Source organism: Styela clava, chromosome 4, assembly GCF_964204865.1.
Source record: "Styela clava chromosome 4, kaStyClav1.hap1.2, whole genome shotgun sequence".
Lineage (NCBI taxonomy): Eukaryota > Metazoa > Chordata > Ascidiacea > Stolidobranchia > Styelidae > Styela > Styela clava.
Window position 1 is genome coordinate 14,204,965 of NC_135253.1, and position 26,800 is coordinate 14,231,764.

The 26,800-nt window shown below is 35.3% G+C and overlaps 5 protein-coding genes across 6 annotated transcripts; 1 reads left to right on the forward strand and 4 right to left on the reverse strand.

Annotated features, from left to right (window-relative positions):
- Positions 1 to 1,801: 1,801 nt before the first annotated feature.
- LOC120326995 (UDP-GalNAc:beta-1,3-N-acetylgalactosaminyltransferase 2-like) lies at positions 1,802 to 7,663 on the reverse strand. The gene is made up of 9 exons (XM_039393359.2): positions 7,462 to 7,663; positions 6,467 to 6,599; positions 5,386 to 5,486; positions 4,904 to 5,094; positions 4,277 to 4,471; positions 3,684 to 3,786; positions 3,024 to 3,304; positions 2,465 to 2,737; positions 1,802 to 1,987 (listed from the first exon to the last, which is right to left on the reverse strand). Exons 1-9 carry the CDS (start codon positions 7,532 to 7,534, stop codon positions 1,859 to 1,861), a joined length of 1,479 nt encoding a protein of 492 aa, XP_039249293.2. The 5' UTR covers positions 7,535 to 7,663; the 3' UTR covers positions 1,802 to 1,858.
- On the reverse strand, positions 5,386 to 6,446 carry LOC120326996 (protein ARV1-like). Its single transcript, XM_039393360.2, has one exon. It carries the CDS (start codon positions 6,406 to 6,408, stop codon positions 5,641 to 5,643), a length of 768 nt encoding a protein of 255 aa, XP_039249294.2. The 5' UTR covers positions 6,409 to 6,446; the 3' UTR covers positions 5,386 to 5,640.
- An 801-nt stretch (positions 7,664 to 8,464) lies between the features above and the next one.
- LOC120326763 (uncharacterized) lies at positions 8,465 to 22,259 on the forward strand. Its single transcript, XM_039393105.2, has 15 exons — positions 8,465 to 8,886; positions 9,339 to 9,612; positions 9,788 to 9,940; positions 10,018 to 10,174; positions 10,246 to 10,415; positions 10,669 to 10,849; positions 10,929 to 11,280; positions 11,493 to 11,601; positions 11,677 to 11,737; positions 12,517 to 12,612; positions 13,134 to 13,293; positions 13,685 to 13,834; positions 20,485 to 20,612; positions 21,396 to 21,474; positions 22,066 to 22,259. The coding sequence occupies exons 1-15, from the start codon at positions 8,673 to 8,675 to the stop codon at positions 22,257 to 22,259; spliced, it is 2,478 nt and encodes an 825-aa protein (XP_039249039.2). The 5' UTR covers positions 8,465 to 8,672.
- LOC120326764 (carbohydrate sulfotransferase 11-like) lies at positions 12,958 to 18,748 on the reverse strand. The gene is made up of 3 exons (XM_039393106.2): positions 18,621 to 18,748; positions 17,901 to 18,439; positions 12,958 to 15,999 (listed from the first exon to the last, which is right to left on the reverse strand). Exons 2-3 carry the CDS (start codon positions 18,189 to 18,191, stop codon positions 15,331 to 15,333), a joined length of 960 nt encoding a protein of 319 aa, XP_039249040.2. The 5' UTR covers positions 18,192 to 18,439; positions 18,621 to 18,748; the 3' UTR covers positions 12,958 to 15,330.
- A 352-nt stretch (positions 22,260 to 22,611) lies between the features above and the next one.
- On the reverse strand, positions 22,612 to 24,905 carry LOC120326765 (uncharacterized). Of its 2 annotated transcripts, XM_078112031.1 has the most exons (5): positions 24,710 to 24,905; positions 24,262 to 24,586; positions 24,016 to 24,160; positions 23,631 to 23,746; positions 22,612 to 22,947 (listed from the first exon to the last, which is right to left on the reverse strand). In XM_078112031.1, exons 2-5 carry the CDS (start codon positions 24,511 to 24,513, stop codon positions 22,696 to 22,698), a joined length of 765 nt encoding a protein of 254 aa, XP_077968157.1. In that variant the 5' UTR covers positions 24,514 to 24,586; positions 24,710 to 24,905; the 3' UTR covers positions 22,612 to 22,695. The 2 variants fall into 2 exon arrangements, with proteins under 2 accessions (XP_077968157.1, XP_039249041.1); XM_039393107.2 differs by lacking the exon at positions 24,710 to 24,905 and having other exon boundaries at positions 24,262 to 24,656.
- Between the last annotated feature and the right edge of the window lie 1,895 nt (positions 24,906 to 26,800).

Here is a 26,800-nt window from a genome sequence, read left to right on the forward strand (position 1 = left end):
GATTTCTTTCAAATAAACGTCACTCTACCTGTGGGAAACACTCAAATATTCAACATTCACACGTTGGTCTGATGAGCGTGTACACTGCGTCAATCCCACGCAGACCAATCCGTTTTTTCAATTTGTGGGAGGTCACAACACTGATAAGAAATCCGGAAATTACATTGGCTAGCGCGATAAACGCAACAAGGTACCCCCGCATGGACAGTCCGCAACAATCACTTTCCACTAATTAATATGTGTATGGAAATCAGTAAAAGATCGGAAAATTCGTACTCTTTTTAGTTAGATATTCGTTGGTCAGGGTATTACTGTATACTACCAACAAATAACGACGTTAATACCTGTTTTAATGCCAGTATCTTATATTATAGTATTTGAAACCCGAGCCCTTGCCCTTTGTACGTACTTCATTGATATTTGTTGATGGTAAAAGTATCGAATATCATCTATTCTAAAGCATATTTTCAAATCTATTTTGGACAGTATGTCATGGAATGACCTAATGGACGTCCAGTTGAACAACTCGGAGAGGAAAATACAATATATAAATAAATATTCGTCACCAAAGAAAAACTCTTCGCTCCTATGGTTTCCATCCATTGTATAATACGATCACGGAGTTGATCATATTGTTTCAATGCCTGGTAATATCCTTCGGAATGTCCTTAATAACATTATTGACACATCAAAACGTGACACACAATAAAATTTCGTCAAATCAATTTTTTAAAGTCAAATTGAGGCGACGCGGTTAAAGAATTTACCATGGTTAAGGTCGACCCACATTCAGATGGCATGGCTATATTATAAAGTCGGCTCAGGTTTTTGCTACGAATCTCAAAGAGTGGGGTGTGGAACTTCCAGTATTAATATTTCGTTCACAAGAGGGAGGGGAGTAGTGGAGAAAGCTTTCATAATATCTAAAAAAAAAAAAAAGAGAGCAATGCGAAAAGCCTCATAGCACCAAGTTTGCAGAAAGAACCACGGACAAGCAAAGACGGGGGCGATCGAGCAACAAGGAATAAATAGTGTTTCTTTTATTATTGACATGCTAATTTAATGCTTCAAATATGTCATAATCCTATTTATATTTTATACAAATACCGTCTTTTTCTCGTACCCCCTTGCGCAGCGGAGGCCATGGCTACTAGCAAAGGTTCCAATGATCTTCTATGAAAGTACATAAAGGCAATCAAACAAATTTTATGGACAGAAAAGTATTCTGCGACATTATAATAGTTTTGACGTACCGATTGACAAATAGAATCTTAAGTGTTTGCTGGGTTCAGAGAGACCTGTCACTGAACGTTGCTAATTATTTGATTTCACATCGATGCCGGAATACTGACTGTGTCTCATCATCGCATATAGTCAAAATGCACTTAAGCTTATCCTGAGAGGCATCAATAAATATCAAGAACAATGTAGGCCTAAGAATAGAACCATGCGGGACTCCAGCATTAATAGATCAGGCTTGGGGACTTGGCAAGCAACGTTGACTTGCGACCAGTCGAGAAAGATCTCATGATGGCGAAAACTTGACCAGATACACCCCACGATTGCTTACTAGTCCAACCCAAACTTATTAATATTCAGAGAAACGGACTTCGTTTCACAGCGGTCATCCACTTACATGTTTTGAGCGCACTTGGTTGGAAATTAGCGGCATTATATCAACGGCAAGGCAATGATCGGGAGCGTTTCATCGGATATGGAGCTAGCACTACATGTGACCAGCAGTCTTCGGCGATCGCTTTACTTTGCTTAGAGGTGTGAAAAAAGAACGAATACCAACAGGTTCACAATTGTGTTGTGTTTTATTGCACCGGTTGTATATGAAACATGGGTCATAAAATCACAAACATTCGCATGGATTTCCGCATTTATTTTTGTTTTCCCAGAAACGCTTCAAATCATAGGTTGTGTGTTGCGTTGACACCATCATGTTTGGAAAACAACTATCGTCACATAACCATTGATCGTTCTGAACATAGAAAAGACACATAATAATATAACACACATCCAAGATTACAGATTGTATTGTACACAGAATAGTATACCTCAAAATGACTCTTCTCAGAAACAACAGCGACCTAGTTTTCGAAAATATGTGGCAAGGATTCTGGGATATAAGCTATTCCAAATCACACCGTTTTCCCCCTAATCGAATGTATTATAAACGCCGTTCATCAAGGACACGCAGATATATCCGTTTATGGAAATTGAAACCGCTTGACAACCAGACCAGATGAGGCAAAAATACGAATTTAGTAAAGACATGCCGAGCTCTACGGGAGGGAATGTTGTCTATGATAACATTAGAAATGAAATTAACATTTTTCTTAGAAACATTGACAACTACATTATATTCACCTCAACAACCAAGAAATCAAAACTGTTGACAGGAAAGTTCAAATTTTGGAGACAGCAAGAGCAGCCGAGTCATTTTTATTATTCTTACCTGAATATATTCAACATCTAGAGCAGACATCCATATTCCCATGGATACATCCTCTCCTTGATAAAATTTCAAGTTTCGACTGTTAATAGCCAAATACTTGGAAATATTCGACGAAATTATGTTGCCAGCACCACATGCATATGCAGGATAAACAGAGGCAGTATATTGATATTCAGCCCATTTTCCCCATCTATCAACAATCCAATCCCTGCGAAAATTCCCCAACCATATTCCAAGTCCATAGCGTGGCTCCTCCTCTATTTGTTTAACAAGCTAAAAACATATTTTTCAATCATTACCCACATTTCAAGAACACGATAACCAAAAGGATAACTATGATGGCATTGTACAATATCGAATTTGGTTTGAGTCATGCTCCTGATCAAGTACCCATTAAGCAAGTTTTCGGAACACCTATGATTTGAACTATCCGAATTCACGAATAGCAGATCTTTTTCAACATTGTATGAAACGCTATCAATTAGAGTTAGACACTCGCACAGTGATTACTCATATATTCATTATTTTGAGTCATGTATGTTTGGAACTAACAACACACCTTATAAATCTTTCCAATATCAACATATGAATCATCGTCTGTTTTCATGATAAAATCAGCATTCAAACTTCTTGCCACATACTGATGAAAACTAATAAGTTTCCTTGGAACATTCCTATAAGTCTCTATAATATCAGCACCATCAATATCAGGAACGATCAAAATATCATCATGTTCTTGAATCTCTTGCTTTATTTTTTTATCAGTTTCAAATATGTGTTGCTGTTTTTCAGAATAAGCAGATTCTTCGTTTTGTACATACTTCCTCAATTGTGTAATATCTGAAATAAGATTGTAATAATACATACGGTAGATCAAAATGCAAATAGGATATTTATTGAGAGTTGATAAACCGGTTTTTATTTGTGGTAAATCAAGGTCAATCGTCCAGAATGGGTATGGGAATAGTTATTTCACTTGTGTCCGAGTAGCATTATTATGAAGACGAAACTGGTCACATCACCATGCGGGGGCGAGGAGTTCAGCGATCCCCTCACAGATGAGTTGACCCATGAATTAAACCTGTGAATCTCACTATTAAAAAATTTTTAGGTTTTGCAATCAAATGCTATTTAGTAATGAAAATCCGAACCCCAAATACAATCTGATTAAGTAGGTAGAAAGAAATTAAGTAATCTTCCTAGATGAGCAATAACTCACCTGCAAATTCTATTATTAAAGATGCAGGCAATATCATATTTTCAAGTGTCACAGGCAAGATATGAATTGGAAAATCTCCTTTCTTCAGTGAATAACAAATGATCTAAATATGTAAATTTGACATCTAATTTGAATAAAAATAATAAACTGATGGCTAAAATTGGTTCATAAGATTAGCAATACGCTAAAACATCATAAAGAGTTCCAATCATTGCAGGGTATCAAGAATAAACTTGAAATAGGTTATAGTTAACTAAAATTAATGATTCTTCCATCAGCTTATTATTGAATTAAGGAGGACAATGAGTCAAAGATTAAAAACACAATTGAATGAAATTTCATATTCACTGGAGTGATATGATCAGATGCAAGTAGGAAATACAAGTACAGTATATAACACACTTTAAATTGCAACTAATATTGAATAAATGTTATCTTGATATGTTTCAATATTTTAGAGTTATGGATCCATATTGAAATATGCAATTCAAAACTAGGTCTGCATGTTCACTCAAGGTAGTACAACTTACTTAATTATGGGCTGATATAAACAAACAGCAACAAGCCCATTGAGTTCTCATCAAATAACTTACAGGACTTATCTTTATAGCGGGATGAAACGAATGCCTTTGAAACCAACTCTTCACACCAACACATGATTTTTGCCTATCGCATACAACAACTAAAGATCCAAGAAATCCTTTCGGTAATAAATGAGGGTGGAAACCATATTTGTATATGTTAGATGTATTGTCACGATGTGGATCTCTTGCTTCAACAACAAGACTCTGTATATATAAAAATTGAGAGAACAAGTTATTGATATTGATTATATAGAACACAGAGAAACATGTAAAAAATACAGGCAAATAAAATAATGGTTTTCTCAGGTCAAATTTACCATTGTGCAAATAACCATGCAAAGGTATAAATAGAAATATACTTGAAAGTTCGTAAAAATATTTGTTTCAAATCAAAATTTGGAGCTCATGCTATCGAATGTCACTTGTCCTGATATTTAATATATTTGAAATCAATCTGTGATATGATAAGGCTTGAACCCAACCTGATTAAGTTATTTTTGTGGGTACAATATTTCCGCTGATTACATGATGCGATGATTAGGCTTATGTTATTCCAAAAAAGTTTTGGTTACTCATTTCAGTCAGATATTTTTGCTATTTAAAATTAGCATATGCCTATTGTTATAATATTCTTACATCCGCTGCCAGATTCCATAGTTGTACTATAACATTTTGTCCATTTGTTATAGGTATGGTGATACCAGATAGAATGACATCAAACGCCACTACAAAATCATAGCCCACTGCCACAAAATCCGCTGAATAACTCTCAACATTTTTGTTATCAACAAAAGCATGGTGGAGGATATCGATTGGACCTTTTTGTTCTGAAATGTAAGAATAAGTAGAAATGAACATAAGCAAGTCTCAACACGGTAATAACTTCCTACTCTGTAGCAAGTGCACATTACAGCATAAAGTTAAGAGAACAAATTTGACGCAGCTATATTTTTTCGTCAGTAGTCACTCAAGTTACCGTACACATTTTTAATGGTGTATTAGTATGCATGTATATTTTGTTCAATTTGCATCACACAATTTTGGCTTTTATGGATGGATGGACTACTAACTATTTTCATTACATTGCTACACATTTGACTGATAAACAATGTGCTCACCTGGTAGACTTTTTCTTGCTTCTTCACAGGTATAAGCATCATTTCTGTATTCAACTGGAATATTACAATCCTGGTTTGCCAATATAAATTTCACAAATATGCTGTGTATAAAATAGTATAAAAATAATAAAATAACATACAGAAACAACTACGAATGTTAGAAAACATCAAATCTAATGCGATAAATGGTCCATCTCAAATGGCATAACAAGAAGAAAGAAAGATTCTGGCCAAGCAATGTGTATGTCTAGTGAATCAAAACAGAACATTGCTTTCAAACATTGAATTTGTCCATGGTTGTAAGTACAAAATCGAAACGAAACTACACACAGATATTGTTGCTGTTACTGCATATGAAAAGTTTGTAACTATACTCAGTGAAACTGTACTGGAACATATAACATGTGCAATAATATAGTAAAGATGCTTCGAACTCTGACCCCAAACAATTGCAGGGAGTAACAATAATTTACCACAATTAGCAAAAAGTAGTGCTTGACATATCTTCTTAGCATTGAATACAATTTGTTTAGATGTTGAAAAAAGTAAAACTGATGGTAATTTTGGCATCAAAATAACAAGAAGTTTTTGAATAACATAACATAAGAATAACACAATGAATATAAATAAGCTTAGTTCAAGTCCTGATACAGTAGTCATGACGTAAAGTTGTAGTTGAGTTGCTGCATGGAATACAACATCTTCAGAATTTGTACTGTTTCTATCATCAATGGTTGCGCTGGGTGCATTTTTTGATATCCACTTCATATAGCCATCACAAAACAAGCACAAAAAAGCCAATTTCCAGTGTTCATTACCAGTGTCTCGATTACACAATATGTGACGAATGGCTGCAAGTCGCAGAAGAATTAAATCCAAGAATACGAGAGTGATGTCAAATTCAATATATTTGTCAACAACTTGCTTGCACTTTGTACAATGTTCTATCTTAAGGATCCCAGTATTAGGGAATGTGGAATACAAATCTTTGCATTGTTCACCGCATTCAATACATGTGAACATATCAAATTAACTGTACAACCTAAAACAACAAAATATGTATAAAATATATAACACTCACTCATTGAAAAGCTCTGTATTGCTGACAATGGAGAGCCAAGTTGAACGAATAGTATCTCGCTGAACAAAATTTTCCCTGGCAGACAAGATTCCAATTGCCAATTTATACTTGTGCAATTTTGACCATTTCAATGCTGAAATTAGATATATTTTCATAAGCATTTCATCAAAACACTTTTAATTATCAGGGTTGGCAACAAGTACACATCTGCAACTTCAGTTGCTGAATTACGCATATTCGAATCTTGTCTGCCAGCTGCTGATCTGGATGATCATGTGCAACACAGCAGCAGAGCATTGCATCAGGCAGTCAGGGTTAGCTTCTCCCCACCCATTTACAGATTTATGCATTCAGGGAATTTTGACTGCCTCATATCTGCAGTATCTGATTGCTGGATTGAGGTATATGGTAAGTTTCGGTGCCTGTATTCAAGTATTTCAGTATTGACAAATTGTACACATGAATAACTTGTACTGTAGGCCTGTTTCAGTACTGTAGTTGGATAGAATTTTACATATATATTTCTGGCGGTGAGGAGAGCCGATTAGACGCCTTAATCATATGGCGAACCACAGCCTCTCAGGGTCACATGTAGTTTCGTACCTAACATACTTCTAGTGGGCGTAGCATAACAATTTTTTCATGTGTCAATCCTAACCCCCAGTCCCCCACCAGACTATACCATCCAAAAATTATGTCACTAGTGATGTAATAAAGCCCTTCAAACTATACGAACTGTCATCCAAGATGCGCAGTTGAGTACCCAAAATCGAACAGCTATTTCTCTAGTTTTGTTGTCGCGATGATCCCAGCGGACAGCGGTTACGTAAACCACCCATAGTAATAAAGCCCTGTCTCACCTTTTGAGACATATCGGTACTTACATAATTATAACAGTTTAATATACACAGAAAATTTAATATGCATAACACCCTAGCAGGGTACCGGAATGCTGGTATGCTTTTTACCTATATTTTTCTAGAAATTGGACTGACCTGGTCGTATGAAAATAGACAATATCGCAGTAGAAACGATGAAGACAAACAGAGCTGCATTTGAAGATCTCATAAATTTGTAAATATAAACTAGTCTGGCACTGCATGAATACCGGTACCGGTACCTGTGTGATACGGTAATAAGTTTACTTATGATGCGCTGATGCTGAGCCTGAGGTATATGGTCACTTTGCACTTTGCTGAGGTACGAATGCGGCGCGGCGGTGTGGCTCAACGGGCTAAGCGTTAGGAATACGCTCGCCACCGCACCTCTAATTACTCTGCGTGGGTTCGCAGGTTCGAATCCCATGCAGGGATGGTTATGTGCGAGAGGATTGCTGGACTCCTCGCCGTCGTTGGGTGGTTCACGTAACCGCTGGTCGGTTACGGCTTCCTCCACCACCAAGTCCATGCTTCCGAAAAACAAACAACACAGTAAAAACTAATCCCATACCCGACTTGGAATGGTAACCGGACGAGAGGCCGTGGTTCGCCATATGGATAAGCCGTCTTATCGGCTTTCCTCTCCCCCGGGATAAATATGTAAATCCTATCCTAAAGTAAATTTAATTTATGCACCAAACGGGTCAAAGGTTGAAAAATAGCTCGAAACTAGAGGGGCAGTTGATAGCTGGACCGAATTATACAATACCATATAAGCGTAAATATAGGTATACTACTACGATATAGGTATATTGAATCAGGTACCACCCAACAAAGATCTGGTGCAATTGTGTTCATGTGTAATCGTGTAGACGAAAAGTGATGTTTTATTGATAAATAAATAAAAACTGAAAAAAAAAGATCTGGATTATTTCCATATCCGACCTCGATTTGGTAGCCATGCAACAGATCGTGTTGCCTTTGTCATAGGTCTAAAACGCTTTTTCGATGTTCATTATGGAGAAACGCCAGTGTGGTATATTCTCATTGCTCGGCATAATCAGTACGCTGAATATCACACGCGCGTAACTCATCTTGGCCAATATAGAAGGTGTCATACCACTCAAAGAAACAATTAGCAGGAGTTTTAGCTTCTCACGAATATACCGTTAGTCTGCCCGATATAAAAATGTACAACCTCTACTAAAGCGGGGTGCATCGCTACTGTTGGCCCACTACACTACCCGCAGTCCCGCGTGGCTGTAGAAATTACGAGGTTGGTGTCGTCACAATGTGCTGGATACGTTTACAATAGACAGAATTTTGAAATGGCTACTTTATCGACTTTGCTTTCTTCTGTTTCATCCGGCATCCGAAGTGGAATCGCCGCTCCAAATCTTGGGCAATGTATCGAAGAATTGGTGGTGAACAGCTTGGATGCCTATGCTACCGATATATCTGTGGAATATGATTCTGTTCGTCTTGATTTCAAAGTTACTGACAACGGTCATGGATTCTCTGAAGACAACTTGAGGAAAGCAGGTAGTAGCCTATAACGTTAAACCTGTTTGCTTTTTATTTTATTGACTTGATCTCACGTTTGGTCAATTTAGTTCACGTTTCAGTTCGGAGCATGGAAACCATCCGTTTTGAATTCGAGGACATTAATTTTATGAATAATATTAATAATCAAAACATGAAGCCCCATTAAAACGTTCGAATTGAATGACTGGAGTATTAGTCTACGTATGTTTACAAGTTGACGTATTTTGCGATGAAAACTTAGTCGCGAACCACCAATTATATAAACGAACTCCATGCTTTTGTGCTTTTTAAACCGTTCCCTTAAACGCTTAGTCTACCACGGACAGTCCCACTCCCATTTCTGACAACTAACATTTGAAGTGATGCTGGCACAGTAACAACTGACATTGCTATACTGTAAATGCCTGGATTAAATCAACTACGTTAATGTAGTTGAATATATTTTGCAGGAATTCGTTATTCCACAAGCAAGTGCTCCACCAAAATCGATATTGATGAAAATCTACATTTCTACGGATTTCGAGGGGAGGCGCTCGCTAGTATAGCGTACCTTTCAAATATAGTGGAGATCACCAGTAGAGAGAGCGGCGCAAATAAAAAGTTTTACAAAATTGTTGAACAGGGGAAGAATCAAGAAATAAGAGTATTGCCATGTGATATTGGCTATGCGAACGAAACTAGCGTTGCAGTGAAAGGACTTTATAAAGATTTGCCAGTCAGGAGGTAAACAGATTAGAGGAAGTATCCACAGTAGCATTTTTAGGTATCTTTCATGAAGTAAGATTTTTATTTCGTCATCAATGCGCTCTTAACATCAAATTGTAGTTTTTTTGTTACGAAATGAAAAATTTCGATAACAATAAATATTAATTTTGAATATTAAATATCATTTCTTTAGATATGGGCTGAATGTGGAGTTGGAATCAGAAGCTATCAGTGAGAGAATAAAAAGAATTTCAATAACACATCCTTCAACTTCTTTTGTGCTGATAAACACTTCAAAACCAGGATTCGATTTCCGAGTCCCAAAACACAAATCCTGTCTGTCAAGGTTAGTAATCCGTACCAGTCCTACATAGAAGAACTAAATACAGTTTGCCTGATTTTAATCTGTACGTTCTTATTTAGATTTCAGTTTGTGTTCGGCCATATACCACCTATTAATTTTATGAATGAAATTTCGTCTCACGAGCCGGAATACCAAATTTCGGGCGCGATTAGCCGGCATGGTTTTGATAATAAAAACCTACAGTTTGTCTTTGTAAACAGAAGACCTGTTTTAAAGGTAAAGAACATTTTACAAACAAATTAATTGCTGATTACAGATATCATTTTGCAAATGTTTCATTTTTTCAGACTAGGATTCATAAGGAAATAAGTGAAATATTGAAAAAATCTGATATAGGCAATCGAAAAGAAGTATCTACGGAAGTACAGAGGAATAATATACAAAAGATGAGGAATTCGGATTATCCTGTTAAAATTATTACCAAAAGAACATATGGGATTTATTTTATCAATATTATGTGAGCATATTCATTTATTTTCTAATTACGAAAATGAAAAAAAAAATTATTCAACACTTGATCGTCTGTTTGTGTACGATTGTACCCGAAAGATTCAGTAATAATCCAAGACGCTCTGCACAAAGTTATGTTTCCTCTAGGTCTAGCTAGGATATGTTCTAAAATCTAAATGACTTGAGTTTTTATTTAGGTCACCCTAAAAATTGCGAATACATTTTCACAAATATATTATATACTAAATATATTTTTGAAGGTGCTCCCACAGAAAATATGACATTTCGTTCGAGCCAGAGAAAACCATGATCGAATTTAAAAACTGGAACCAAGTGCTTGCAGTCGCACTATCCACAATCATGCGATTTTTGAATGAAAATAATCTTTTACTTGCACCGCGAAAAGTAGATAAAGAAGAAGATTGCCAGAACAGAAAATTGGTAACAATATTATATATATATATGAAAATTCTGCTAATTTTACACCATCTTTTTTAAGTAATTAAGGTAAATTTTCCAGGATGGATCGTTGAAATTACCGACTGCCGGAGATATATTACCCCACGATGCCGCAGTTTTCAGCAAAATGGCTCAAAATAAGAATACAATCTCCTCTGCTTCTACCTCCAAGTTCTCTGTGGTTAATAGGAGTAGTAAGCTATCAGACATCAGCAATTCGATTTTTAGTGATCAAAAAAGCTCACATGCTATAGAGAACAAATTAGTCAGTTCCATTATCACGAACCCCGAAGGTGTGTCGATGAAGACATTGAAATCAAATTGGATTTCTAAATACAATGCGAAACTTGGAAGAAATGTTTACATAAATGTTACAACGGGAATGTCGACAGAAAATGATCCCAAACTTACAGGTAAAACGCTAAAAATTTTAATACTTGTGTGAATTTTGATATTTGTTTACTATCGTTTTAATGCTTGCTGTCAATATCAGAAAATGCAGTATCTTGAGTTTTCATGATGTAAGGTGAAAATTAAATTTTTTATATGGAAAACAGCGAATTTATTGTATTCTTCAACTATAATTCTGTGCGTAAAATATCATAATCAAAAATTTGCTTGTCAGATGCTCCAGAGATTACTTCCATTGGATTGGAATACGAGTTCAAAAATTGTGAACGGGAATTTGCACCCATTCCGAAGGAAGAACGCCCGAAGTTCGGTTGTCATTACAGGTAATAATTTATTTTGCTTAATTGTGTATATTTCATATTTTACTATAAATTAATAAGTTGTCATTCAATTTACAGAAAATCGAACAAGATTGAAATAAGTCATTGGGAAAACCCAGCTATTCCTATAAAAGCAAAGGTAAGCTCGGTCCCTATAGTTGAACAACGCATGCTGATACAGCGACATTCGATATCTTGATGCTGAATCACAGTTTCTAAAATAAAAAATAATTACGCATGGAGACTTCCTTAACACTTAAATTTCAAAAAACTCACTATAAATTACAAATTCATCATCCAAATCAGTATTTCTTAACTTGGGTTTGATTAAACCTATGTGGTTCGGTGAAGCTGTTCCAGGGGTTCGGCGAAGAAACACTTTTCGATTCCAGTATACTTCATGGAAAACTCATATCGCCACATATGTGCTTGGCGACTTGGGTGTACTTCTCTACTCATCATCTACTGAGTGATGAATGAATATTTCAGTGCAGATCTTTGCTTAAAATTATCATAATTTCTTCTGGACGACTTCATGACGCAGAAACACCATTGTGGATCATAATGGCTAGTTCTATGCATACACCACAATGGGCATTTATATAAAATTGCAATAATCGTCTTCTTCTTTATAAAGTTCAAATTGCGATATTTTAATCGTTCAATACGAATCGTAATATACGACGGATTTCGATGTGAGCTTGCAGAATAGCGCAGGTGTTCGACATGCTCGCGAAGGTTAAGAACCACTGATCTAAATCGACTTGTTTCGCTTGTCAATCAGCATGATATCGGTGTATAGTTTGGCAATCAGCACAATTAACTAACCTTTTTGTCCCTACAGTTAACTATCGTTCTTACCACACACGATTATACAAATTATTGTACAGAACTCACTTCAATTATAGTTCTTATTAGATTTCAGATCATCTTGACAAACGTACATTTTCATCTTTATTCTCATCATCTGATATTTCCATGAAATTTGATAAAGATATATTTCAAAGACTACAAGTAATTTTTATATATTCATTAGATGAATTTCATTGTTGAAAGTAAGTAAACTTGCAATACCCAGATTCGGAACAAAGTCGTGTAAATTCATTTTGGCAGAGGTTTACTCAAACTACTGCCACAAGTCTGCATTCATAAGCAATAAAACACACCAGCGGTCTGCGAACGAACGTTGGCTCAAGTCAATTGATTGAAATCGAGAACAATGAGATTTCTTACCGGCCATAAATGTTGCGCTGTTTCTTTTTAGCTGGGGATGGAATGATATATTTGTCATGCTGTCTATATAGCTGCGATGACATCATTGTCTTGCATCGACACGCGTCAAACGGCTGAAATCAAATCCTCAACATAGTAACCTCCGTTTATTACATATTACAAAATTTAGTGAAACAATTTTGGCAAGATTTTAAAATACGTATATGACATTGTAAAAATTGCTAATCGAATATCACACTAGTATTTGAATTGCCCCTTAATATAAATATGTTGTTAGGTGACAATATTTGTATATTTTCCAGATAATCGGACAACTTGACAATAAGTTCATTGTTACACTTTTGTCTCCTGCTAAAACAGGCACAGATGATGAGACAATTACAGATAATGAGAAAAGTACGATTGTGTTATTCGATCAGCATGCAGTACATGAAAGAATCCGTTTAGAGCGCTTAGAGAAAGGTACTGAATTTGTAACATTTTTATAAACACGATGGTCTAATGTTCACACACAAAAATATTGGAAAAATAATAAAATAAACGACGATAAGAAAGGATTAATGGAAGCAAAAACCAAATCAATCAAAATAATATAGAAGTTTAAAATTAAAATTGGAGAACAAATGAATAAAACTTATTCAAATTTACTTATTCAACTCACATATTTAAATTTTGATTTTTCTTTAAGCTTATTAGATGAACAGTGAATAATACATTCACTGTTGTGCATGGAGATTTCATAGTAAATGAATTATTTGCATTGTTTTAATTCATTTTGTATGTGGTCGGTATGAGCCAGCATGTTGCGCCTGACATGTGGTTCCAGTATGAAATAAACTTTAAAAACGTCTAGATATACAAAGCAATGATGGCATAAAATCTGCCACACTGAAGAATGAAATATCGATACACATGAGGGAAAGCGAATGCACACTCATGGAAGCCTGGAAAAATAAATTTGCTAAAATTGGCTTACAATATCGGACAGAAGACAACAGAGACAGTAAGCATCAGTTATTAAAATTTCTACGCGGGAATTATATAGAGTGTCTCACTGACTCTACCACAAATTCAAATTCAGTCTATCTTTATTCATTTTTTTTTATTTATATCTCTAATGCTCATATTCAATTCATTGATCTCATCTCTCAAAAAATTGAATTGAGCTTGCAGAAGAAGCGTTTAGTTGTGTTGGAATGAACTTTCAATATTCTCTGACTGGGTATGATATGTAAAACTACAATTCACTACATTCGTTATATAAGTTTGCAATTTTATGTTAGTAACAATTACCACACCATTACTTTACGATCGAGGAAGTACGAAAATACTCATTTTTACACGTGGCCGTTTGCTGTACCGAGTAAAAAGATTTACACTAAAAAACGGAGAGTACGTATAAATTTATACGCAATAGGCCCTTCTCAGCGTTTGGTATTCGTATTGGGAAATAATGAACACAAACGAGAGAAACTGATATACATCACTAGCGTTAAAATAGGGAAAAACTAAAAACTGATGTTCTGATTTTGTTCTCTTATAAAAGATAAAAAAGATATGAAACAAGAAAATATTTGATTAAAGAAACGTATCTCAAACAAACATGTGTAAGTTATTACCAACTCGTAACAAGTATCGAAATAAAACATCATTATAGCATTTTTTTTAAAGAATATGGTGTTCATTCAATTATAGGTTTCTGAATAAAATCTGACGTTGGCTAGTCTACCATATTTTAATACTATCATGGCAAATATACGACGGAGCATTAAATTATTATGTTTGTACTGAAACAAAATACTATTCTATATCTTGAAAATTTTGCACAGCAATAATTACACTGTATGTAGACCAGCTTTGATCTATAAATGATGTCGCGATATGTATGAGTTATAGAGAAAAGGTTTTTACAAAATAATTTTACATTGTACATTCCAAAACATTGTTATCTGGAAGATGTACCGATAATAACTTTTTAATAGGAAATTCCAACCGACAGAGATTGTTTGGATAGGTTTTCTGTAGCCCTGGCCCACTTGGTGTTTTAGATTTTTTGTTACAGATTTTGGTCGGAAAACAGATTAGGCTCTCTTCTTATTTGTTACTAAAGCAGATATTATCAATCGCACTATACTTGATGAGTAAGTCTATTCGATGGTGTAAGCTTAAATTTTGCCCTGGTTTGACTTTATTTTATTCTTTGTACACAATGTCAACAATATATGACATATATGTAAATCTTGACAAACTGTACTTCAATGCATTATGCAATAAGGGTTACATTACATCAAAATTGAATGATTTTCAAATCGTGTCAACGATTAGGAGTATGATGTGCGAAAAGTGTTGCATATGAGGTAGTGGATGCTATTAAAATGTAAAAATATTTAAAATAATTCGTTTGCTCATAAGGCACATAAACGTACAAATAGGACCAACCGTGAATAAATTGACTTTTATTCATTTTGTTTTAACTGTATACCGTCCGGACAATAATGTTTAAAATTTGTCGTATTCATACATTGCCAAATCTATATCATACATACTCAGTAGATGTGCTATCTTATCAGGGTGCAACGTTTTATAATATTTGTTCAAAAGAGTCGGCGAAGTCGTCCTCTCTTTTTCATGGAGCCATTTTTCCAAGTAAAGACCTGTTGCGTTGTGAATAACGGCAAGATCCTCAGGAAGCGTTTCCAATTTTCCTATGAAATCATACCTTATGAAGCAAGGATGACATAGTTTATGATATTGTTTCCAATGAGTGTTATAATGCTTCATCCTATACCCAGGGTCTGTTAGCGTATCTACAAATTTACTAAAAGAAATTGTATTTTTGTTATTAGGTCCCTCCGTTTTAACTCGCATAATAACTTCTTTTTCGTGATAATAATTCCCTTCATAATCCACAGAGTGTTTAGTAGATGGTATCCATTCTATTTCACGATTTTCCAGCTTATTTCTGTAGGCAGATAGTAATCGTTCAAATGGATGACGCACAAACATAAACTTGAAATAATTTTTCAGTCTATAATCTTGTTCTTCCGGGGTGTAGTATCGCAAATCTGGAAGAAGTCTTTTTGCGTGTACGTCTCGTATGTTTGAAGAACCATTGACCTTAATCTTGAGGTCGTCAATGAAGACTCGTTTCCAGTTGCTGCTCGCAACCTGAATTCAAAGAATGACGCGATTTAAAAAAAGGATATCAATAATGGTATAATCGATTAATAATTTGCGATTTTTAAACAAGAGAGCGATGGACACGTAGACCAAAACGAAGTAGTACAGGTATATTGTCACAGTAGACCACCGATACTGCAGTCTTCGCCTGACCACTAACGCGAAACCACCACAAGGTGCTTAATTTTGATGAGGGTATCGCAAACAAAAAAATCCTATAGAGTCCACAAACACTTTTGAAATAAATAAAAGTAATAAGTTAATAATCTCCGATCAAAAACTCGTTACGTTAGATGTCATTGGCTCTTGTACAGAGCCTTGTTCGAAGCGGAAGGCGTAATAAGCGTCGTATGAAAATTTGATACATTCATTTCGCAACTTTGATAAAAGGAATTAAAGAATGTATTGCTAATCAGAAACCCTTTATTAAAGTTAAACTCCGCTTTTCACGGTAAGTCACATTCGTCCCTGCTAAAACGTTCGAAAGTTTTTCCGATTCCAGTGAAATATTCTGCTAGAATGTCTCAACGAGAAGGGCCCAATTTTATAGTTGAGCATCTAGAAATCTAGTTTTTTTTGTTTCCTAACAGTGTGCGTATAGACTATTAAAGGCTTCGGGACGTTGCATTTTACATTTAATGAATAATATTCTCAATCGATCGTGCAAAACACAAGCCCCAATTTAGCATATCACGTTTCAGTATTACCAAATAGAATAGTAACCTCATAGAACGTGATAGAGGGGGCTAATAATTTTATGCAACCTTTCATATGATTGAAATTTATAGACCAAACAAAATGAAAATTAATCTAAGTATCTTGGCGAATAATTTTGTAAAGTGGGTTATGACGTCATGGAAATTTACTGCTTATATGACGCTATGCATCGTGTTTGGCAACTGCGGCAACTTATCTTTTACATTTGTTTGTTTTATTGTTCTTGCAAAATTAAACGCGAATTTGTTTTCGTATTTTTGCAATTATTATTGAAAAAAATGTGAACTCGAAAAGGTATGATTTGTTGAAAAAAACAAATGCACAAACAAAAGTTTGATTAGCGTTGTGGGGAAGTTAGTTACCAGTGCGTGGTAAACAACTCTTCGCGCCTTGAACATTTGAAAACATAACCATCTTGAAATATTTCACTGTACTTTAAAACGAACAAAAGCATTTATATTCGAAATAAATTAAAGTATGAGTCAAAAATACTGTGTTTAATTTTTTTTTCTCAAAAAAAAAAAAAAACTTTTTCGAATTATTGAGGGGAGGGATCTACAATTTAAATCCAATCACTGTGTATAACATCTGAAATCATATCGCTTGTAAAAACATATGTGAGAGAGAAAACATTGGCCTAATCCTTTCAAATATACAACATCGCTATGTGTTTGTTTACATCTGCATACATGCTGCAGTATCAATCGAATTCATCTGCAACTTCACGCACAAACCGCTTCATCACAGCAATGAAAGGAAATCGTTATAATCAAGTAACTTTTGCTGCAAAGTAGTATTGCAATTTACTTTTAGCTAAATTTCCCAATAAGTCTTACCATTACTATTTGAAATGGCGTTGCTGCCTTTTGTTAAATTTGCAAGATCGTATTGCATGTAAATTATCAGCACCAGGAAATAGAAACATGGCTCGGAGTTTCGTTAGAACTCAGCTAAAAAAGTGCGGCATTGACTGCATATGTTCAAAATATGAGCAAACCGAATTTGGTATAAATCGTATAAAACTATATGTGATTATATGTAAATTATCTTTCAACTAAGTTTTTAACGAAGCTGAATTTTTTACAACCCAGATATTGAACCATTGTGGTTAAAATCAAATATCCCTAATATTTATAACAATATGTATTCAATTTAAAAAAAAAAAGTTTAACCTTCGGAATGTCGCAGAACAGTATCCTTCTTTCGTCATCCACGATCATATGCGGAATAGCATCTTTCCTACTTTTGAGTTTCAGCTCTTCATCATATTTTTCACATTCTCTTTCAATTGTCTTTAAACGACTTTTTTGTTCAGCTGATAATTCTAATTTTGCATTGAAAGTTCTCGATTCCTCTTTTGTATTTCCAACTGTTGATGTAGTAATCCAGACCAGTTTACAAGTTTGGCAAAGCGCCACAAAGGCAATTATATAGCAAAGATAAGTCCCTCTAGATTCTGCCATTTTCAAACTGACGGTATCGCATTTGCAATCGCCTTTTCATTGTCTTTTTCGATATAAATGCTACCTCAATGATAACTCGACACGAAATGCCTGTCTTTAATTCAGTTTATTATTTTATATGCGAATCTATCTTAGCGTTGTGATGCTGCTCCATTTAGCGTGCTTGGGTATGACATAAACTGTCGTGATGGTTGTCGGCTGTTGTGACAAATTACTTTGTTTTTTTCTTCTGTTGCTGTAAGTTTGAACTGTAAAAAATGCGACAATTTAATTGTAATTTCTTGTCGTAGCATTTTATATTTCACCGCGAGTCTGTATCAACCAAATATAACAAGAAGTTCAACACCCATTGAAATTATTCTAGTGCTGACGATGACAACAAAAGAAGGTTTTGAAAATAAAAATACATAAGAATATTAGTGGATTTACCGCATTGTTTCGACAGTTAGCTAACAATATTTGCCTGTTAGAACTAACCGCGCAACTCCTAAAGTCCCAAACCGCAAGATTGCGAATTTGCTAAACAACCATATTAATCAAATTGCCTGCGAATTGATTGTTTCCCAGTAATCCTAACCACGAGGCGTTGAGCGGTGCACACTGGTTTATATTGTAACTCGCGACTTTCCTCACTTGTCATCCAGGGGAGATAAATGATCTATTTCCTGAACTATGGAACAGTGGCAGTTCGACTGTGCCGCATGAGAGCGAGTTGCGCCGTCATTTTTTATTGATAAATATGATAACTACGTGTGCATAACAACATTTCTTTATAATATCCATCAATAATAACTACAATGTTTGTGAGACCAGTGACGGCTCCACTGGTCAATAGTCATTCTCTCAGAATCTTTTATTAGGATTGGCGTATACGGTGTGAACAAAATGAACCTGATATACTGCGTAACGATTGAGCGACATTGCATTCGAGTAAACAACTGTTTATACCAGAATTACATCCCAAAAAAGGGGAAAAGTATCAGTCATTTTAAGCCAGACTTTTGAATAAATCCACTTGTTTTTCTGACTGAACACGATATATTCCATGTTCACGCAACATATAAAATCGTAATGTAATTCACAACTCTACAATTCAGACATGTTTCAAGGGCTAAGATATTGTTTAAACTCAATGAGTGGTTGAGTATATTATGCAAAAATAATATCACTAATTTGTTTACTACTCGACGAAACTAGAGAAAAATTGTTAGAGCAGAAGGCATGAAATTACACGTCATTTACCGGTCTCCAATCTTCGCAGAGATACAGACATTGGGCATTCTACCGAATACGCATGTAACCATTTGTAAAAATTATCATTTCGATATTTATTTCCGTTTGCAAGGTTTATGACTCATTATGTTGCTCCCAATTGGCAGAAATGACATTTGTCCGAGGCCTTCAAAAAAGTGCGTTTTGGTATTAATTACGACTCTTACGTAATTAACGGTATTTCGATAGATTTTGTTTGACCACAATATAGTATATAATTTGTATATTAAAACTTCTCCAAAGCGATGTCATAGATAGTCATCCCAAAGTAAAAGAAGCCGATTTTACAATAGTCACGAATGACCTACAAAGAAATTGTATATTTCAATGTCATTTAATTTAGTTGCGTCTATAATGCCCGTTGACTCGAGAGTTTCAGTCACTTTTGTAACATTACATACTTTTGTATAATACAAGAATGTGTTATATATCCTAAAAGTTTGTAAAGTATGCATCGTTTCACTGTGAATACTTGTATTGAATAAATAAATGACTTTTTGTCTGTACGTCGTGAACCACGTCACTGATTCCATACAAAATTATATTTCTTCATCCCTACTGTAGATTTCTTGTTCCGTTGGTTCTGGTTGTAAGTTGCACGAATATCGTACCACGTTCACCCTTCAAGTTTATGTTCACCATAGAACTACAATCCTCCGTGCTTTATGACGAATTTCATTGTTCGCTTTTGAATTTTTTCGTCTTAATATTACTTTTAAGGCAAACGGCAACGATCAATTAAATATGGGAATTTTTTCTGATTCAGACAGTGAAAATCTGCTTGGTATTATATCATGCTGTCAATTTCAGTCATTTACAATAATTTAAGTCAAGTTTAGACCTCAAAACCCAATGATGTGAAACCCGCTGTTGGCTGAAGTTTCGATTGTGGATGTACTGTGATATTGTGAACTAATATATATTATAATGACTACCTTATACCTGATAATTATTACAACTGGAGGAAGTAATCCAGTTAGCTCATACGAGAAGTATTATTTTCATTTTTTATATTTCATAGACACAGTACTTCGTATTACGGCAGTACCTGCGCCCCTGCTTACCAAAGTAGAGAGGTTCCACAAAGAAAATGAAAAGCAAGCAGAACTTTCTATTACGATACAGCGTCTCATCCGAGAACAACTCCAGGTTGGGATAATAAAGCAGTTTGATTTTTTTCTGCTATGATGATTTATTTTAAATTACTTTAAAGCACACAACCTCCAAAAGGTCTGGGTCTTTCCACGCGTCCTCGAAAATATAACTAACCCTCATTACTGATATGTTAGCATATCATCGGTAATCTGAGAACGCACACTATGTTTACATGAAATACATTCATTATACTTTATGTTCTCTAACCAGCAATAAATACACGTCGACATATTTATCAGTGGATGTAATCAAACAACATTCAATTTATATTTCAAAAATGTTGTTTCATATTAAGTTGTTAAATTTCCATACCCGTGCATTTGTTGATTGATGTCATGGAGATTCCGCGAATCTCTCTCGTGGTACTTTATTCACACTAGGTCATCATAATCCGGTCAAGGCGGTCATCATTACAAAACACACAGTCCAAAACGCTGTTCAAACGATTTCAAAGACGTGGGGTTTCTGGTCCACCATGGACACCACGAGACTCAGAAATACACTATTAACGATTGCCTTGACTATCTCTACACCTTACATGGGCATAGTACAGTTATTGTTATTCTCTAAGATTAAATACCAGCGCGAAAGGGGAATATGAGTTACATTCTAGTTTTTGAGATGAGTCTTTGGGTCTACCTACATTCTTCCCATACGACAATGTTGTCCAAACAAGTATGTGCTCCATGCACTATAATAGTGTATGGTTGAATATACATTTGGATTTACTTTACTAATCCTGATTATATCTTTACCATATTGTATGAAAATGTGCAGGTTCTACGTGAAACTAGCGGAGCATCATATTCAATACCAAAATGTATATTTGACATTCTTTGCTCTCAAGCATGTCATGGTAAGAAATAGAAAAGTTTAAACAGAACTAGATTTAAAATAATAAGGATTTTCAGTTCATACAAGGCTCGTTGATAGCACCCGCCTATGGACATATTATAGAGCTAATCATAACTTAGTATTTCGCGTAACCTACTTTTACATACATGTAAATTTCATGTACCTAGGCAGAGTGGGGCTGAAGCCTGTGACGCAACGTATAAAACACAGATGATTATACGACAATAAATTTTCTTCCTGGAAAGATAGCTTTATGAACAAATAGTATTCTGGGGGTTTCACTGTTTTGCTTAATCTTGAATTTGCATCAATTTAAACATTTTAAATTATGGGAAAGCTATTTTGGCTGCTGTGACGAACGAGGGTATTTACGTTAAGGTGTAAACTTTACTACGGTAGTGACATTCACCGGGTATATTCGCCACAAGATTTGCGTGTGGTCAAGTCATTTTTGTCTAACTCGCTATGATACTTCTTAAAATTACCTTGTTGTAGTGTATTTACGAATATAGAATAAAGCTTAATATAATACAGAAGATTTATTTCTTTAAATAATAAAATGTCACTGTATGATTAAATTTAACTATTACAGGGGCGATTCGATTTGGTGATCGACTAAGTTTGTCACAAGGCGAAGAATTATTAAAATTTTTATCCGCGTGTCAACTTCCATTTCAATGTGCTCATGGAAGACCAACTCTCACTCCTATTTGTTTTCAAACTTCTATAATGCGAAATCGATGTTCGAAACCCAACCTACAACGGCTTAAGAAAATTTTCAAATGATATGATTGTGACGCCAAATTGAAGAAATAGATGTATTGTTATCGGGGAATGTTTTCTGAATTCATGTGGGCTTTTGAGTCTAGCATAATCTCTATACTAAAATAGATCATACTGTGATATGTACTTGGATATTTTAGGTATTAAACTTTTTTTTTATATTAGTTTGTTGTATTTTGAATAAAATATACTTCATACATTACAGCGTTTTTTCCATACAATCTGCGAAGTATAGCCAACAGTTCCAAGCACTTCAGTTCAATTTGATTAAATTTTGTTGACATATAACTTTGATTACTTAATAGACTATGTTACAATGCAGTGGCTTCTTCCCAGAATTTAAAAAAAATCAATGTCGTGAATTATTTAAACTCTATTTTTTAGTTAAAACTTACGGAAAGATTTTAACAAACTTATAAAACACAATGATGAAATAACATTATTTGAATATTTTAAATTGAAAACATAATGCTGCTCCTACTATCCCGGTTACGCATAAAATGCTTAAATTCGTAATCATTTCTTTTCTTGCTCTCTTTAGAAATGGCGCTTCCCACATCAAATGAGCAATTTCTCCGCCCTTGTTGATCCACGGAAACCTAGTTAATGGAACCGGTTTACCTAGGAACTCGCATAATGGTTCCCATCCTTCTTTGCAGTTATAGACAAGAAGTCGATTTTTTGGGCATGACTGAAATATAAGTTAACAGTTTCAAGAAGTCTTAAGTTACAAATTAGGATAGGATTTACATATTTATCCGATAAGATGTCTTAATCATATGGCGAATCACGAGGAGTCCAGCAATCCCATCGCACATAATTATCCCCCACGGGATGCGAAACCATGCAGGGTTCAAAGGTAGGGTTACCATGTTTGAAAAAGCAAAATTGCGGACAGTGCATGACTATTTTCATGACCTCGTAGTAAAAAATAATGCGCATGGTACGAGGTAACACTGTTCTGTATTAGCAGTGTGCACAGTACGATTGCAGATGCAGTAAAATTCCGGTTTCCGGACATTCAAGCAATTTTTAAATTCTTCCCGGACGCAAAATTTAACCTTAAATTCCGGAATTTTCCGGACGGTATGGCGACCCTATTCAAAGGTGCAGTCGCGAGTGTATTTCTAGCGCCGAACCAAATTAACTATACCACGCTTCAGATCAAACGACAAAATTACCTTTATCATTTCTTATGAGGACACAATGTCCACGACTTCGCATAAATTTTATAAAACTTTCCAGTGACTTATGTGGTCCAACACCCAATAGAAAATGAATATATATATATCGTTAAACGACTGGAAGTCGTAAGGAAAATTCTACTTCGTCATTTTGCTATCAGGTAGAAAAAATAAGAAATTGTTAACTTACATGAACAACGTGTGCGTTATGCCTCCTGTAAGTTTGCTTGGATATAATCTCTACCGTTTCTGGCCAATAACTTTCAATACCATACACACTTGTCCAATATCCAAAAGGAAGCAAACCTAGATATAAAAAAAACCTTAAACTTCATTGTATCAGATCATAAGGCAAATTCAGATATATATATATCGTTTATTCGCGGAGGCCTTATATTTAACGCAAGCTTGCCCATGCAACTAGAATTCCATGTTAAGGAGTTCCTATGAGTATACTTTGCTTAAATTAATAGAGAATGAATGATATATATATAATATTAAAAGTCGGGCGCATGAACAAGTAAAGTCATTTTTAAGTCGACGTTTCCATTTTTTTTTCGTGCAATTTTACTTACAAGCGTTCGTTCCAAATACAAAATATTTTCTCCAAGTTGAAGATAAAAACGGGTAATAATACATGTGCCATCCATTCAAAACTCTCATCTGTTTACTGCTACTTTTGTACCAAGCCTCTACGTTGTCTCGTGTCATAAGTATCACCTGCAATTTAATTAACATATTTCTCGACAACGACATGATTGCTTTTCTTAATTACTGGAATTAATACAATCTTAAATAAAGTGTGTCGTAGTGACTCTAACCTTTGCATCGGGAAAAGCTTCCGCAAGTTCTTCCCAAAAATAAAACATTGGAGTGTCAACAACAGCATCAACATTCTCAAATCTCTGTCGAAAGTCTTCAACAGTCCAGCCTTTGCTAGTAAATCTCCAAAAATCTTTTTCGTAGTTGTCAAAGACCTCGGGAAAGTCATATACCGAATATCCCAATTCTTCAAGAGCAACATGTAATGTTTTTGTTCCACTTTTAGACATTCCAGCGCATATCACTTTCATTGTTACTGTTTTAGAGATGTATCTGTCCAATCTGAAGCAGTAGGAAATCGATGGACGCCCAACAATGTGAATACTAAATGGTGTTCAATAAGAAAAATGACGAGACTCAAAAATGCAGTATTGTGTGACTGTTTTTTGACTCAAATTCTGCAATTAAAATTATATATATATATATATATATATACACATACAATACCTTGAGTAAACTTCAACACTGAAATCATTTACATTCAGTTCAGTTCTATCATTCAGTTTACTGAATATAGTTCGCTCACGTCCGGTACGCTACGCATGAGTGATGCGTTTCTACGTCATCAGTTTGCTATATTTTGAAGCTTGCGGAAGAAAATTTCCGTTGAATTTATTTGCGTATTTGGAATGGTTTTGTTGGTTAAAACATCTGAAAAGATATACTGAGGCATTAGGATAAAGTAGGGGCTCGTGGTATCTGTCAACCATCTCTGCGTCGGTACCATAAGTTATCAAAGTGGAGTCGGGGCGTCAATTTTTGTATTTCGGATAATTTATTAATCAGGGGCGAGCGTTATTCTCTCGCAACGAAATCTGTCTCACGTGATTATACTTGTGTTTTCTCGCAAAGAGTCCGCAAACGCGTTTTCGGCAGATATCAAACACGGTAATCCCAGCTTGAATATTCAGAACGCGAATACGGCGTTATTGCACCATTTTATTTATTATCATTGGTGCCAACTGCCATCTTACAGGCGATTTTTTGATTGCAACAATCATAATTTTTTGAAGTAGTGAAACTTTCTTTATTTTATATTAAATGACTTTTCGAGTTCTCCAGGAAAATGATGAGTACCCGACGTTAGCTGATAAAACATTATTTGCAATTACTTTAGATCAAATTTTACTTTTCACGACACTCGGTTTCCGAAAATACAAAGTTCTAACGCAAAACAATGCGCTTTGTCATATTTATTTTGCCCTCCCAATAAAATACATATATCTTGGATTTCGAGTCGCTGCTGAATCCGTTTCTATTGCCCAAGCGCGACACGCGCTTGGTCGGGTGTCGGGCGGTATTTTAGTCGACGATAAATTAAAAAAGTTGCGATGATAACTGGAAGTTAAAATATGGTAACAGAAATGAATTTGTCTCAAGATGTTATTTTACGAGTTTTGCTCTCGTTTCGTTTTCTGTCAAATGCACGAAACATTCAAACAATATATTACGATATCATATCATTCCGATAACCTACATCCTCTTTAGACATCGGCTACAGCCAGATAACCGAGGCCTACACGCGCAACAATATCGCCTTGAGAGAATACCATGACGCATCACTCAAGCGTAACGAGTGTGTAACAAACTGCGTAACATAAATAAACAAAGACGGAAAAAGCGTGAGCGAACTATAAAGTTAACTATGCTGAAATCACGACCTTGTCCATCATGCGATATAGAAATTGGTCAACTGTAAAACCTATTCTCCTCCGTCAACACCAAATATACGTAAATTAAAATAACCGATCTTCACGGTGTTAAAAATGTATTTTTTACCTGCCAATTTGCATTGCATATTGCATTTAAACTACTAACACTACCTTCAGTTCAAAATATGTGGACGGTGTGGCTTTTCTGGCAATTATTAATACATTGTTCTTGCAACCCCAAAATGTTACTTTTACAGATCGCTTCGACCGTAATCGCATGGTAGGCTATTGCTGCTGATTTCGTTCAGTAAATTTCGCTGCGTTAGCTCATTGCTTGATCACTGCGAAGCTAGTAGCACGGTGAACTTTGTGTGCGACCAGCGTACTACTAGCTTCACAGTGCGATTTACTGCTAGCTTTACAGATCGCTTTGACCGTAATCGCATGGTAGGCTATTGCTGCCGATTTCGTACAGTAAATTTCGCTGCGTTTGCTCATTGCTTGATCACTGTGAAGCTAGTAGCACGATGAACTTAGTGTGCAACCAGCGTACTACTAGCTTCACAATGCGATTTCGTATTCGATAAATGATTGACTATATTCCCAAGCCGTGGCGAGCGCAGTCGCGTCTTTGCAAGACACTTCAATGGACGTCGCGCCTCCAAAACAAAGTGATTGATGCTAACTAAGCACGAAACGTACTGCATTACGGACCACAAGGCGCACGTTAAATCCACTTTCCCCAAAATTGATCGTGCGCCTTATAGGCAGATACGGTTAATGTATGGGTAAGGTAGTGCTTTAGTTTAGACCAGTGGTTTTCAACATTTTTTTCAAGCAATTTAAATTTTTTTGAAAATCAATTTTGTAAGGACATGCTCAAATA